Genomic DNA, 15792 nt, shown 5'->3' on the forward strand with positions numbered 1-15792 from the left:
AAAATAACTTTTTTAAAAATCCACTTCTAACGCCTCCGGAGCGGGAGGACGGATGGTTAATGATGGCTGTTTGGCCAGCAGAAAGAACCCAGGGGAACGTCTCACCTTGATGTGGCTGCAGAGACGCGACTACAGACGGGAAAATCCTAGAGGAGGCTTCTAAAGGGGGTCGGTTCTGTGTAGCTGTGTGCTAGTTTTCTGTTCTGCCCTAAACTGTAAAAGTTGCTATTAGTGAACTTTTTATTGTCCTAAATAAAAATGAGCCTCTTTTTAAAACCCTGTTTTAATAATTAAATCCTATTTTCAAAAGGGGAGGAGCTACGACAGGCCTCACCTGAGCTGATTTAAGGAACACTGAATTACAGCTACAGTTACAGCGAACCTTTAGCACCATCTGTGACTCTGACTAACTCATTTTTAGTTCCACATGTTCAGCATAACAAGTTACACATCTAATGTATTTCCATTCATGACGTTTGTGTCAGTTCTCCACCAGAATTAGGGTCAACCTGTACATCAGGCCACCTTCTTCTGAATCACTCGCTTCACCGGGCTGAGCTGGACAAGGGAGGTAATGCTCCAGCTGCATGCGGGGGCAGTTCGTGTGTGTTTGAATGTGTGTGTGTGTTCAATGACGTGAGACTGAGCAAAGATACCAACACCACTTCTAGTGGATCAGACTGCTGCCGCCATCAATCAGACTCCGGCAACATCAGGCTGAGGACGTTTGTGTTTTCAGCAGAGAAGGCTGGGGCCAAACCACACCTCCCCCAGCTGGATCTGCATCTGGGTCTTTAAAAAGGACCCAGAACGGATCAGCCGCGGTGCCTCTGGGGGTCTTTCGCCCAGCGGATCTGAGGGGAAAAGACGCGCCGGGAAACTTTCCGACACGAACCTGACAAACATGACGACAGTCCGCGAAGAGAGCCGCCACCCGTCCCACAGCAGCAGGCAGGCCCGCGCGGAGAACACTCCCCCCGACGCTGACACGCACTTCTGATCGTGGTTTCCCCGAGACTCGGCTCGGCAGAGCGCAGCGCACCGCGGAGCGCGCAGCTCCGAACGCACCTGAAGAGCGTGAGCGGCGTGAGCTGGAGGCTCCCACCTGCTACGAGCCCTGCGTGCACGCACCCACAAACAAACATACATACACGCACTCACGCGTACATGCGCTCTGCTGCAAGAGAGGAAGAGGAACAGCCGTCGCGAAGTAATATGTCGACTTCTTTTGCCGCCCGCTCTGGATCGAACTCCTCTTTTGGGAGCGGTTAGACCCGAATCCTGGACTCTAACACCGGCAGCGGCAGCTGTAGGAAGCCCGAGGGCTTTAAAATGTCCCAGAACATCAGCGGGGGGAACTTAAATCATGCTCCACGATTAGATGTTCGACCCTGAGAGCGCGCAGACGCCGATGGACACCAGAGCAACGACGCAGCGGGTGAGTCTGAGTGAACACTGACTTTTAATCTTCATGTGATGAACTTAATAGCAATCGCACATCCCGCTGCTCCCACTGAGGCAGGCGGGCTTCAGTCTGAGCAGGGTCTCCAGTAGGCTGCCCTCTCGGTCTCTGCGCAGCTCCAACAGCGATTCCAGACGTTGAAGCGGAACGCAGCCCTGTGAGAATCACGTGGAGCCTCTTAATTTGGACACTTTTCCTCCATTTTTAATTGGCATTTCTCGTAGAACTTGGGCTTCGGTTTGTACCAACACTAGTCAAAACTGTGGACCAGCAGCGTCGTCGGACCGTCCATAGATAATTAGACTTGCGCGTCGATATCGCGCGCACAGGAGCCGCACTTTGAGTGGCGAGACCCGCTGAGGACGGCTCCATCCCTGCACGTAAGAGCCTGGGATCATTAACCTGTTGATGTGTGAAGACGGTTGCGCGCAGCGCGCACAGAGGTCGCGCCGGCGGGGCCGCGCGAAGCTCTGCAGCCCGCTGGATCATCAGCTTCCAGCGACTAATCAGCAACTTTTCAAAAACCTCCGTGAAGCTGCAGCGGCTGAAATCAGAATAGAATGAAACTGTTAAATGAACGATGTGCTCATGCAGTAACCTTTGTCTAATATTCAGGAAGTAATTAGGTTGTTTGCGGCTCTCAGGAGGACGTTCTCGGGAATAAATCCTGAAGTAAAGTTCAGCCAGACCCTCAAGTGTCATACAGGAACCTCGAGCATGGATGCATGTGGACTATTTCCCTAAAGTTTGGTGAGTGCGAGCTAAATATTACAACGATGACCGATCTGTGGTCTTCAGTAGCCACGCCCATAAAAAGCAACCTTTAAGGTTTTAACTCAGGTTTTTTTGAACATCTTTTCTGCTGGATCCGTGTCCGCTTCAGGACCAGCGGCGCTCTCATCAAAGCCCGTCGCCCCCAAACATTCATCCTGCCCGTTATCTCCTCTCTACCCGTTGATAAATCCGACTCTTTGATTCAGAGGATTGACAGTGATGTTGGCGCCCCTGAGGAGGAACAACTTCACTTACATTCAATTAATGGGGCAGCACTTTTCTGAAATAGAGCAGCAGGAGCAGGTCCATCCATCCATCCATCCATCCATCCATCCATCCATCCATCCATCCATCCATCCATCCATCCATTAATCTATCCATTCATCATCCATTATCCATCCATCCATCATCCATCCATCCATCCGTCCGTCCATCCATCCATCCATCCATCCATCATCCATTCATCCATCCATCCATCCATCTATCCATTCATCATCCATCCATCCATCTATCCATCTATCCATTAATCTATCCATTCATCATCCATTATCCATCCATTCATCATCCATCCATCCATCTATCCATCTATCCATTAATCTATCCATTCATCATCCATTATCCATCCATTCATCATCCATCCATCCATCATCCATATATCTATCCATCCATCCATTCATCATCCATCCGTCCATTCATCATCCATTATCCATCTTCTGTTAACTGCTGAAATATCCTTATCAAGGTTGCAAACTTAACAAAATCCTAACTATTATTATTAAAAATAAGAGTTTGCTGAATAAAACAAGGCCACCAGGTGGTGCTATTTACTGTATCAGTTGAGTAAAGGCGTTAGCTCAGGTCGTGCGATGTTTGCATTTAATTCGATCATCAGGGCTTATTTTGGCTTTCATAAATATATATTTTTTCCTCAGATTTTGACTTAAATGTGACAACAAAATTGTATCCGGGGGTTTGCTGTTACTAGGCTACACTGTCGTACATTAGCAGGACAAAATAACATCGGAGGAATACAAACATTGGTCACAACTTCTCAGTGAGCAGAATTGTGGGTTTTATGTAAGTATTTTCATTTAAACTCGAACCATCTGTGCACCGACTGTGAATCGACTTGGCACTGATGCTATTTAGAGTCGCATCACCTCCACCTCGTGTTGTTGTCACCTTCCATCAGACTGAGAATTGAGCTAAAACTGATAACCCTCCACTGGCAGCGATCACACATGCATCCTGAAAGCCCAGCTCTTTTCAGGTGTTGCAGAATCGCAGCTGTTGAACCGAGAGGACGGTTCAGGACTGAAAATGTTCTCCATCTCTTCCTCCGAGGCCGTGTGATTACATGGTGAGGAATTCTCTCACCGTTGCTCCGCCTCCTCGGGCCGGGACGCATAATTGTCCCTATATTTTCTATAAAGCTGCATCAAGGACGAAGCTCAGGCTGATAGCAGAGGGTCAAACAATGGTTCAGGTGTCTTCCAGGCTTCTTTGCGGTAGAGAAGACTGAGAGGAAGGATGTGGGCAGATGTATCACTGATGAATAGCCCGCAGAATTATGCAAAGAGGTATGTAAATGATATTTGCATTAGCAACTGGTGGAAACAGAAACAGTCTGGAGTTCAGATATGAGAATTTTTCAAATTCAAATAAGACCAGAGAGATGTTCCGGGGGCAGATTAGATCAGTTTTCAGCTGCTCTTGTTAATTTCCCCTTAAAGCAGTGGAAGTTAAACTAGCATGTTTGCAACATGCTAATTGTTTGGAATCCAGGTATTGATGTGACCTCTAGAGGAGTGAGCCTGGTCTCTGCCCCCTGCTGGTGCCCTCTGCTGGTGTATTTACCTGTGTTCCTAACCCGCCCCCCGACACGTCATGTTCAGTAAACACCCATGTCCGGATCACTTTGCTGATTCGCTGTTGGTCTCTTCTCTTTCAAAAGTCCAACGTCACAATAGAAAGACAAACGGTGAGGATGGAGCCATTGTTGATCTGCTGTAATGATGCGCCCGGCACGCTTCCACTCAAGTAAACACTCGCGCTTGGCTGGATTACACGTTCCACTCTGATGGTTTAATTAATGGGAGAGTGCTCAGCATTCTTTCCCCCTGCATCAGATGATTAATTAATCATAGAAATCAACATCATAATGAGTAAACATGAGATTTATAATAATGAAGACCTCCTGCAGCCCGTCACTAGGGGGCGATCAAGAGCCCATCACTCAGAAGTGACAGACATTTCATTGTTTTTAACACCTGGCCTGCATGATCTATATCATGCATGCTAGTGATGGCTCTGTAAACTATGATAGCCCCCCACCTTCATAAGGCTGAAGGCCCTGATGACCCCTGGAGCTGTGCTGCTGGTGGAAAAGCTGTCCCTATGGGGACCACCCCCAGAAAAGACTTACTAGAATCAGGCTCCATTAGCAACTTGTTGGTGACCAGGTGGGCTGGCTGGTGCCCCATCTAAATCCACCTCTTACCAGTGACCTCGGGGACCCTTGTTCTGACCCAGGTTCAGACGAAATGTAAGTTAAGAGAAAATAGATTGGACTGAACTAAACCGATGACTTTGTTCTCTTCTTTGTCTTCTCAATGGTGCTTTCTGGGGAAACCGTTGTTGTTCTTCCTCCTCCTGATTTGCCCGTTCTTCATTTTCCGGCGCTCATCTTGTTTTGCTTAGAGCCACGTAGATTTTTTACGGTCCACAAGATGAGTTTGATGTCATGTTGACAGAGGAAGCCTGGTTCATAGGACTCATCCACCTACAAGCTGCTTCAATGGGGCTGAAAGAAAAGACATTAGTCTGATGTGATTGGATGTATGCTTCCTTTGCGTGTGTCCACTTCAAGCTCATTGTTCCATCATTAATGGTTTGTTACCACAGTGACAGCATGTTCTGTCACCTCATTCCGCTGCCTGATGATGCAGATAATAGAAAAAAACATCACGTATTTCCCTGACACAGATTCACTCCGAGCCTCCATTTAAACAAGTTTCATAAAACCAACTATTAATGGGTTGCTGTGATATTTTTAGCAGTGTCCAGGTTTTTATGAACCATGTTCCACCGCTCACATTCCTCGATTCACCTCTGCTAAACACTCTTTATCGCTATTCCACACTGAAACTTCAATTTACTTCCTTTAGGATCGCTTTAGTTGATGCTTTGTGTGAGTTCAGGCAAAAGCAGTGATAGGGGATTAAATAGTTTCAGCAAACGTGGAGGTAAAGTGCCCCACACTCTGCTGCGTTAGTAAGATGACGGTTTAAATAAAGCTACCCTAAGAAGAGTGAGGTGGTGACAGTTCAGTGTGTTGGGAACTGGGCTGAGAAACAGAGGGTTTTTGGTTCAAGCCCCAGGTGCCAGAATAGCAGTGCCAAGGTACCCTTGAGCAAGGTACCAATCCCACAAATGCTCATATAGAGCCCTGCGATGAACTGGAGACTGATCCAGTAGCTATACCCTGCCTTCACCCACTGTGTACCCTCCCTGTGACCCTGAAAGCGGATAAAGTGATTAAAAAGATGAGATGAGACACTTAAAAGAATGAATCTAACTCCTCACCCTTTCTTTTCTGTCCAACAGAGACATACTCTAATGTTGAATGGGTGACAATGTTCTAGTTACCCCGCCCACGCAGTGAAGCCCCGCCTCTGATCGCATAGCGCAGGACAGCGTCCCCCGGCAGCGTGGCAGTGATGTACCAGGAGGTGGCCTTCTTGGCCGGCAGCACCGAGCGCCAGTTCACCACCTTCCTCTTCAACCGCGTGGAGACCAAGCAGGAGGTCACCTCCAAGAAGGGTGTGTTCTACAAGCGTGCCCAGCTCCTCCTCCAGCCTCAGGCCCGCCCACAGGACGGAGATGAGGTCGGTCTGGCTGACAGCGCGGCCATCATCAACGTCGGCGGCATCAAGTACCGCATCCCCTGGTCCACGCTGGAAGAGTTCCCCCTCACCCGGTTGGGAAAGTTGCGTAGCTGCAGCAACGAGGCGGAGATCATGGACGTGTGCGACGACTATGACGGTAGCCGCAACGAGTACTTCTTCGACCGGAGCCCCTCGGCCTTCCGCACCATCGTCACCTTCCTGGCGGCGGGAAAGCTGCGGCTGCTGCGGGAGATGTGCGCCCTGTCCTTTCAGGAGGAGCTGCTGTACTGGGGGGTGGAGGAGAACAACCTGGACTGGTGCTGCCTCCGGAAGCTGCGGCTGAGGCAGGAGGAGTACAAGGAGCAGCAGAGGTTGGAGGAGGAGGACACGGAGCTGACCTCGCCGCAGTCCTGCGAGGAGAACCTGCAGCCCCTCGACGACGGGCTGCAGGAGGACACACAATCGGGGGGCTGCATGGGAAGACTGAGGGACATGGTGGAGAACCCCCACTCTGGCCTGCCGGGGAAGATCTTCGCCTGTCTGTCCGTGCTGTTTGTGGCCATCACAGCGGTGACGCTGTGCATCAGCACCATGCCAGACCTCCGGGAGGAGGAGGAGAGGGTGAGTTCACCACCAGCAGGGGTGCAAGTAACAAATTATAGCCCTCAGATTACATTGACTGTGACACTTTAGGGTATTACCATGGAAATGCCCTTTTTGCCGCATTTGAGGATTAATCTGTGACATTTTGGCGAGCATCAGGCAGACTCAGATTTAATGAACGAGATGTTAGAAGCATCACATGAATCTGCACATGCAGCAGGGCGCAAGCAGGAAATATACATTATGAAGGCCTCCATCAATCAGCCGGCGGGGGCTCTGTCGCCATGGCGCCATCTCTACGTATCCCTGAACGAGGGGTTCAGGGCTGTGGCTGCAATACAACTTCCAGTTGAAAGCAGAACTTGGCCCAAACTTCTGCAGTCGACGATCTAATGCAGCGTTTACACAAGATGCTGCCAGTTTATCCACGTTGTTTCTCAAAAAGAAAGAAAAAAAAATCCCTCGGCTGCCTCGACGATGTCACGAAGCAGCTAAAATCTTCCCACGGATGTTGAAATCGTCGGGCAATCGCGAAAAACACACAAGCGAGAAAATTTGTTCCCTTTCCTGAGGAGCCTGGGGGATGCGGGAGCTGAGCAGCTGCTACAGTAGAAAGCCAGATTATGTTGATGCAGCAGCCCACGTGCGCGTTACTGTAACTGATTGTGACAGAGCGACGGATAAGGCTGAGGGACGTTCAGGTCGTCGCACAGATTAGCCAGCATCCCTCCGCTCTCTCTACGCTGTAGCAGTGCATCTTCGCAGCGTTTGGCTTCAGTTTTTGACTTGGGAAATCCCAGTTAGCCTCCCTCGCCGCCTGCTTGACCTGCTTCCAGAACCAACTATGGAAAAAGAACAAATGAATACGAAATTAGCTCATTATTTTTATGTAACCTGACGATTATGAAAACGTAGAGTTCCAAATCCGTGATTTTTAAAGCCAATGTTGACGTTAGCCAACATTTTAGGTAACGTTAGGTAACATTCATTCTCTTTGATGTTCCCATAGTTTAAGAAGATTTACATTATCTGCAGACGATGGTCTGATTTGGAGGCCGAAGAATTGGATCAAACGCAGAAACTAAACTCGAGTCAGAAACCTTGAGCGGACCTTGGGTCTGGGTGGGAGGGCATCTGTCTTGTTTTTGAGCTATAAATGTGCCATTAATGTTCGTTTTATATGCATAAAAAGTAGCTGCAGACTCTCGAGGCTCGTTTAAAAAACAACGTGGTTAACGTAGTTAGCATTTTAATTGTTGTCTGTGTAGTGAAAGCCTTCCCTGTATCATGTTCCTGAGAAAACGAGCCCTGTGCTGGGTGAATAACAAAATCAACACACCCCAATGCCGGATTAGCATTTTTAAATCAAGCAGTGAAACAAATACTTTAATTAGGTCGGAAATCGAGGCCAGTCGTTTTGCAGGAAACATCTGTATGTATTGTGTTCATCGTCTTCAGCCACAGTTCTTGACGAACGGAGCCAAAGAGGGGGAGAAAAAAAGAGGCTAACTAGGGCTGCCCGTCCCTCGGAGACTAGAAACCCCTGGAGACCTGGCTCCTCGAACCTTTGTACGTTGCTAAATCACCTTCTGAGTGGCGTCAACAGACGGTGGAAAGGTTGGACAAAAAGACAGGAGGTCTTCATCAGCTGCTGGAAGGGGGAGGGGGAGGGGGGGTCTCACCAAGGAAAATCAATCAGGAAAACAAAGCGAGTGAAGAAATGAAACCGTACCAATTCAAGTGTATTCATTTTAATGAGGAGAACCTAAACGCTAATTAGCCTTTCGCACCTCTAATGTACTCCCGGTGAGAACCTAACCTGGACCAGCCAGACCAACACCCAAAGGATTGTGGGTAAATTGTTTTGTGAATTAAAGCCAAGTTCTGTTTCCAAGAATACCTATAAATCATTAGGAACTCATCTTTTCTACGCAAAGAAGCCGGTTTGCTTCCACGCGTGGCCGCTGTAAATGGGCACTTTCCAACAACACCTTAATTAAGTAACTTAATTTATAAGTTAATAAGTTCAAGTCAACTTTTTCAGTTGCTAATTACAACTTAAATAGGTTGTGTTGTTTAGTTGGCCTTATGGCTACTCAGAGCTAATTCAGCTAATGAACTCACTCAGTCCCAATTAGCATTACGACATTGTGACTCAGTTTGCACTTAAAACATCATGACTGTTGATCAGTTTCAATGTTTAAACATTGAGGGGAAAGAGAAAGTTGGTGGTTAAAGTCTGAACTCGTTGGACAGAAAACTGAGCTGAAAGATGCTAAACTTGTTAGCGAAGCTGAGCAGAACAGCGAAGGCCAACGCTCAGAAAGACCAGAGTCCTGCTTTAATACATTTCTTCTGTAAATGAAGTCGGGTTATGGAGCCGTCAGACGTGTCGGTGGATTTAAATTGAATCGCCGTCTGAAGGGGGTCAATGCGAAACCCAATTGTCGCCCAATCTGGATCGAGTTCAGGCAGGAACCAAAAGTTTTTAGGATGGTGCCTGAAGCAGGAAGCACTCAGAAAGTCGTCTAATCAAATCACCGGTGGGGAAGAAGAAAACTTCTGAAGTGCTGTGTCATTTTTCCCCCGTGTTCACCTTTATCTCTGAGGGATCTAACCCCCGCACCCTTTTGATCGCAGCCCTCAGCTCGGAAATCTATTGATTTAAACCCCCAGACGCTGTCAAATGCAACCTTATAGGATCCATGCATCATCAGAGGGGGAGACTGCAAATCTGATGGCAAAGTTGAGAATGTCACCTTAAAAACGGGGGCTGCGCTCATCGTTCACCTCTCCGATGCTCTGCCGGCCGTGTTGTGTGGCTCCGCGCTTGGCGAAGAACTTCTGCCGAGTCGGTTCAGTACCAACAACCATCTGCATCCTCTTCGTTCACAAAACCTCAGTCTGCAAATATGGAGGCACGTTCAGACATCTGTTTGTAGGTGTTTGGATCATTTGGATCAATGAGCTTGTTGACGAGTACGAAAACGTTCCCGTTGATTTTTGAGTCCTTGAAATATGTAGTTTGACCTGAAACGGGGACTTTCAATGGTAACGGCAATAAACTGATGGCTACCCCGCTAACTGCACATCTCCTGACTCGGGTTTACAAACATCCCGGACCCTCGGGTGTAATCGCGAAGCTAAAAAAAAGGAGAGCGAAAGTGATTGGAACAGAGAAATGCTTCGGTTGCTCCGGCTGTAATTACTCCTCCCTGTGGAGCTGCAATCACAGCCAACATCTCCACACACGAGGAGGCAACATCCCCGACTTCATACCCAGTTCTTGTTACCATAGAAGCGTTTGCGAGGCTCCAAACATTTGCCATTAGCCGCAGTGGCGTCCAGTTTTAAAACCCCTTCCTTTCACGGTGGAACCGCAAAGAAAGCACTTTGCTGCGATACAGGATATTGAATGATGGGACGTCGGGGTTCAAGTCGATGGAGGCTAATCAGTTCCCAGCGTCGTGAGCCAAAATACTGATTTACCGCCATCACGTCCACTGGTGTGCGTCAGTGGAGGGAGTGTTTAACGAGAGTGGCGAGGACGGAACAACATCATAAAGATGTCAGGGAACAGTCATCAGGACCAATGAGATCAGATTTTAATGACCACCACTGGGAACTGCGGTTCCCACAAATGTTTGGGACAGGATATCAGCGTGTTTTCATCCCTGTCGCTGTGGGCTGATGTGTTCCACCTGTACATGAGGTTTAACCCCAGCAGCATCAGCACATGGCTGTCAGAGAGGGAACGGCCTGTTCGCGGAGTGTTTTCACGCATCTGGAGGTTCTGCTGAGAAATTAATCCCAAAATGATCAAATGAAATATCTGATGAGCCTCCAGGAGGGGACGGATGGAGCCATGATGCTTATTAAAATTCTTTACACGGCTGCTTAATTACACTTCGCACGGCAACCGAACAGACTCGGGCTCACCGGATCTCAGTGAGGCTGCCTCAATTTGCACAATATTGTGCGAAATAGCTTCGCTCTTCTCGTGTTTGTTGGTCGACACCCTCAGATTTACTCACAAAAGCCTAAAATCCATTGAAGGATGGTTAATATAAATGACCGAGGGGGTTGGGATTAAGGCTTGAGGCTGCTGCTATGGAAAAAGAACAAATGAATACGAAATTAGCTCATTATTTTTATGTAACCTGACGATTATGAAAACGTAGAGTTCCAAATCCGTGATTTTTAAAGCCAATGTTGACGTTAGCCAACATTTTAGGTAACGTTAGGTAACATTCATTCTCTTTGATGTTCCCATAGTTTAAGAAGATTTACATTATCTGCAGACGATGGTCTGATTTGGAGGCCGAAGAATTGGATCAAACGCAGAAACTAAACTCGAGTCAGAAACCTTGAGCGGACCTAATATAAATGACCGAGGGGGTTGGGATTAAGGCTTGAGGCTGCTGCTGAAAAGCGAAGCGGCTAATGCCTGACCGCTACATCATTAGCCGATATTCCAGCATGTTCTGGGTGATTGGCAGGCACCGTTTACTGGAGCTCTTTTACAGGCCTGTAAGTCAAAAGACGCAGTAATTCACTTAAACTGCAACCAGTCTGTAATTATGGGATTACATCTGCTGAGTGAACACTTGATTCTGATTGGACGCAGACAGAAAAGCCAGAGGAAGGTTGCACAAATCAACCACCCACTCAAAATGTTCCCTCTTCCTCTGACTTCCCCAACAGTTTCCAGGGCCATAACAGCTAACTACACAGTCCACAGGCAAAGATTAGCCAACCCGACGCTCCTACACCAATGTATTGTTTAAAAAATACATTTGTCTCTCTTTTCAAAATAAAAGCACAGTTCCGGTAAGTGCTTTTATTGTGAAAGCAGGAGGGTTTTCTGACAGCACCCATCTATAGTAATGAAAAAAGGCTTCTATTTATCTTGAATAGTGTTTTGCAGCAAATTCTTTGACCCCTGTGAAATTGTTTGACTTTTAAACTGGAAAATCTGGGTGCCACTATGAGCGATGACGCCCCCGCGGACGGTAATTCGCGTTGACATAAATCTCTCTGGCCTCTCCCCCCGCCCGCACTGAAAGAAACAAATGGGGCGAACCTCCGTGCCAGCTTTAAAATGTAGATGGGATGAGTACCGAGGGGCTCGCTCGGTACTCGCCATAAATTTTGCATAATAACTCACAGAAATTCTATTAATGTCAGCTCAACTTCTGGGGAGCGATACCGCGCTTGTCCTGCTGTTACCGGCTGCTCCGGCAGAGGTGCACGTGTGGATTCAAATTAGCCGTGGTGAGGTGTTATTAGCAGCCTTTTTTAGCCTCCCTGGATCTTAATTTTAATCTTTTATGAGTAAATTTAACTTAGTAAGCAGCGGACGTGCGTCGACATCCAACAAAATGAGGCGCGCTCTGGTTCTTTGCATTGTTTAAACATTTACAAGAGAGGCAGCTTGCTGGCAGCGTGTGCTGTCATGGAAACAATTTCTGGCATTGGGATGTTCGTGTTTACGACGGTGAAAACAATGAAACGAGACAAGTTAGGCTCGGTAAGCTAGCTCGTTTTCTCATTGTTTGGTCAGCAAATTGGTAGTTTGCCCAAACTTGCTCCAGATATCACAGTTACACATGAAGGTTGCCACAGGAAACATCTAGAATATTGGAGGAGGAGGGGCTTATTATCCCACTGGTGCCAACCACTAGAGGGAGCTTTTAAGATACGTGCGCTGGGGGTCAGATATGAAGCGATTTATTCTAATTCTGTAATGAGATTTTCTGCTTAAAGTGGGTGCTGCAAGAGAGTAAAACTGCTGAAACTCACTCACTCTCACACACACGCACACACATACACACACACACCTAGTGCGTCCCCCGGGGCCTCCCTCTAACCCGAACCTAACCCCAGTTCTAACTTTGAAAGCGGCTCTGAACCCTCAGCCCTTTGAACAAATGTCCTCGCTTTGATAGTAAAACAGATATTTTGATACTCCTTATTTAGCATGTAGAAGAACACACACACACACGAGTATTTGGCGTGCACACAGAGGACAGGCTCCCCTGTGACGGGGCCACAGTCCCCCTGATGACAGACATCTGGGTGCTCTTTAATGTGATCCCAGCGTGCACGTTGGAGGCTCTTCAGCGTGCTGAGTGGGTGAGGAGGGTGAGGAAGATGCACTCAGCCAGAAACCAGCCAGATCCTGTAGGAAATGGTCACATCATCAGTAATCACGTGACCAGCAGACAGACTCGCCACTCTGTTGTTTAATATTAACGAGCTGCTTCTGCGATCTCCAGATCCTGTCCGAGCAATTTGAAAGGACCTCGTTTATATTGATCCTAAAAGTGCACGGATGCGCTCCCGAAGGTGGATTCATTCACTCTGCGTAAACGATCCCGCAGAAGCATTGAAGAGAGCGGTGCGTCGTTCCGGGCAACAACATCAAGGAGAGAAAACAAGCTGCCTCCATTATGAGGCCCAATGTTTGGATGCTAAGAGATGTGTTGAGGTTTATGAAAATGTTTTATGCTTTCAAAATAAGAGTAAAAAAAGCTCGTTAGTGTCCCGTCAGGGATCCTGGAACAACTTCCTGTTATTATTATGTCAAGCATGAGTTTCTCAGCAACACTACAGCTCACGGAACAACAACGTTTATGCTATGAAATCACACTTAAGGCTTCATATAATACAAATAATCGTAAGACAACGCAGAACATTTAAATTTATACGGAGACCCGGGATGGGGGAATGGGGGGATTCACAGGGGTGCTTCCAGCCCATCAGAAAGTCGTCCCTGCTGTGCTTGGCCGTGGGCCTGAAACCCCCCCCAGGGAGAAATAGCTATTTTACAGATTAGCCATTTACACCTCCCTTAATAGGTTGCGTATTTAGTGTTTTTTTAAAAAATGCCCTTTTGGGTGGAACAGCGCCTCTCTATCTAACCTCGAAATGTTGGTTTAATCTGGTGTTTTAATTAATCCACAGTGATAAGAAAACAAATTTGGTCGTTAATATCATTCAAAAATGATCATTTAAACCAGGCGTCATGGGTGACTTTGATGTAAAGACTGAGCAAACTCGTATAATTATAGTTTAAAATATTTATGAGTGCGAGCTAAGGGCACTCAGGAGCGTTTGACGACTTCGCATTTGTAGACGCTCCTGTCGCCATCGCTCCGGTTCAGTTTAAGCGGAGGCGGATCGCGTCCGGAACCAGTCCAAGCCTTTTGGTTTGTAGCGCATGAATCTTTCAGCGTCCGCTCTCTCTGCTGGGAAGCTCGGAAGTGTCGACCCGCGCTGTCGGCGAGGGAGCCGCAACGCGACTCCCAAAACTTCCAAAGGGTTCCAACCACAGTGGTCGTCAGCGAAGTGAAAGCGTCTGTCTTCTCTCGCCTCTCTGTGCAGGGCGAGTGCTCCCAGAGGTGCCACAACATCTTCGTGCTGGAGACGGTGTGCGTGGCCTGGTTCTCCCTGGAGTTCCTGCTGCGCTTCATCCAGACGCAGAGCAAGTGCAGGTTCCTGCGCACGCCTCTCAACATCATCGACGTGGTGGCCATCCTTCCCTACTACATCACCCTCATCGTGGACTCCCTGTCAGACGGCGGGAAGACCGCCGGCTCCGGGAACAACTACCTGGAGAAGGTGGGCCTGGTTCTCAGGGTCCTGCGAGCCCTTCGGATCTTCTACGTGATGAGGCTGGCGCGCCACTCCCTCGGCCTGCAGGTCCTCGGCCTGACGGTGAAGAGGTGCACGCGGGAGTTCGGCCTCCTGCTTCTGTTCCTTTGCGTGGCCATGGCTCTGTTCTCGCCACTTGTGTTCCTGGCGGAAAGCGAGATGGGCGCCAAGCAGGAGTTCACCAGCATCCCCGGCAGCTACTGGTGGGCCGTGATCTCCATGACCACGGTGGGCTACGGGGACATGGTGCCCAGGAGCATCCCGGGCCAGGTGGTGGCGCTCAGCAGCATCCTGAGCGGCATCCTCCTCATGGCGTTTCCCGTTACGTCCATCTTTCACACCTTCTCTCGCTCCTATCTGGAGCTGAAGGAGGAGCAGAGCCGAACGCTGAGGCAGAAGCCGGACTCGCAGGACAGCACCAAGTCCCAGAACAGCGAGGACTCCCAGGAGACGGACAGCTACGAGGCCGTCGCCGAGGCCGCCGCCTCGGCGGTGCATCGCAGGAAGTCGATGGCGGCTCAAAGGGCCGCCGAGATCAAAGCGTCCGCGCGGACTTAGTGGACTCGAGCGTCCAGCGGAGCGTGTCTGAGGGCGTCTGTAACGAAGGACTCTTTGAAACTTCGAACTATAGCTGAGCAACAGTCCATGCGCGATTTAAAGCTCTGAAGTCAAATGAAACCAGGAGTTTGTTACGTCGAGTCTGTACACTTCAAACAGGTCACACGTTCGTATGGTCGGATGGATGTTCGACCTGCTCACGATTGGAAGTTCAGCACGTCGTCCGTCTTTGTCGTCGATGTTGTCGTCTCTCACTGCCACTTTGTCCCTAATAAACTCAAGACTGAAGGCTTGAGCTGTTGTGTCTCATTTAAAGCCGCCTCACTTCACCTTTCTGAGGGATCTTCTTGACTTTTTTTTTAGGATTTCTTCTCTTTGTCCCATTTTCTTCACAAATGAATCAGATATTTTTCACAAAAGTCGCGCCGGGAGGGGGCAAAAGTGTTCAGGAGGTGGAATATTTGATGATGCTAAACTACCGATGTCAGACTTATTACACGGCTGAGATAACGGATTTAAATGAACAGACACGCATCTCAACCTGCTTTAATGAGCTATTTAGGAAAATGTGATACCTTTTTTAATCGCACATTAGATGAAAAGACGCATGAATCATTATCGAACCTTGGAATAGAAAGCAAAACAGGCCTAAATTCCCATTGAAGCCATGAAAAACCGATTAAAATGGATGTAATGAGAATAAGTGATAAAACCAAACCTTTTAAAATTAATTATTGGGGTTTGAAACTGCCTGTCGTGTCATTTTTTGAAGCCTTTTAAGCTCAATGAGCTAAAGTAAGGTCAGATTAGCATTAGCTCATGATGTAATATAACTTGGTAAAATGAATAGAT

The 15792-nt window shown here is 48.1% G+C and overlaps 1 protein-coding gene across 2 annotated transcripts; it reads left to right on the top strand.

Moving 5' to 3' along the window:
• Positions 1-718: 718 nt before the first annotated feature.
• Positions 719-15262, top strand: kcng2 (potassium voltage-gated channel, subfamily G, member 2). 2 transcript variants are annotated; one of them, XM_011609189.2, is made up of 4 exons: positions 719-1438; positions 2107-2212; positions 5843-6744; positions 14113-15262. In XM_011609189.2, exons 3-4 carry the CDS (start codon positions 5956-5958, stop codon positions 14938-14940), a joined length of 1617 nt encoding a protein of 538 aa, XP_011607491.1. In that variant the 5' UTR covers positions 719-1438; positions 2107-2212; positions 5843-5955; the 3' UTR covers positions 14941-15262. The 2 variants fall into 2 exon arrangements, with proteins under 2 accessions (XP_011607491.1, XP_003969171.1); XM_003969122.3 differs by lacking the exon at positions 2107-2212.
• Positions 15263-15792: the final 530 nt, after the last annotated feature.

The sequence above is a fragment of the Takifugu rubripes genome, chromosome 12 (genome assembly GCF_901000725.2).
Source record: "Takifugu rubripes chromosome 12, fTakRub1.2, whole genome shotgun sequence".
Taxonomy (NCBI): domain Eukaryota; kingdom Metazoa; phylum Chordata; class Actinopteri; order Tetraodontiformes; family Tetraodontidae; genus Takifugu; species Takifugu rubripes.

Excerpts from the sequence above, each read along its gene's own strand:
- kcng2 (XM_011609189.2), top strand. The coding sequence starts at position 5,956 with ATGTACCAGGAGGTGGCCTTCTTGGCCGGCAGCACCGAGCGCCAGTTC. Across the intron at positions 6,745-14,112 it reads TCCGGGAGGAGGAGGAGAGG|GGCGAGTGCTCCCAGAGGTG; the intron begins GTGAGTTCACCA and ends CTCTCTGTGCAG.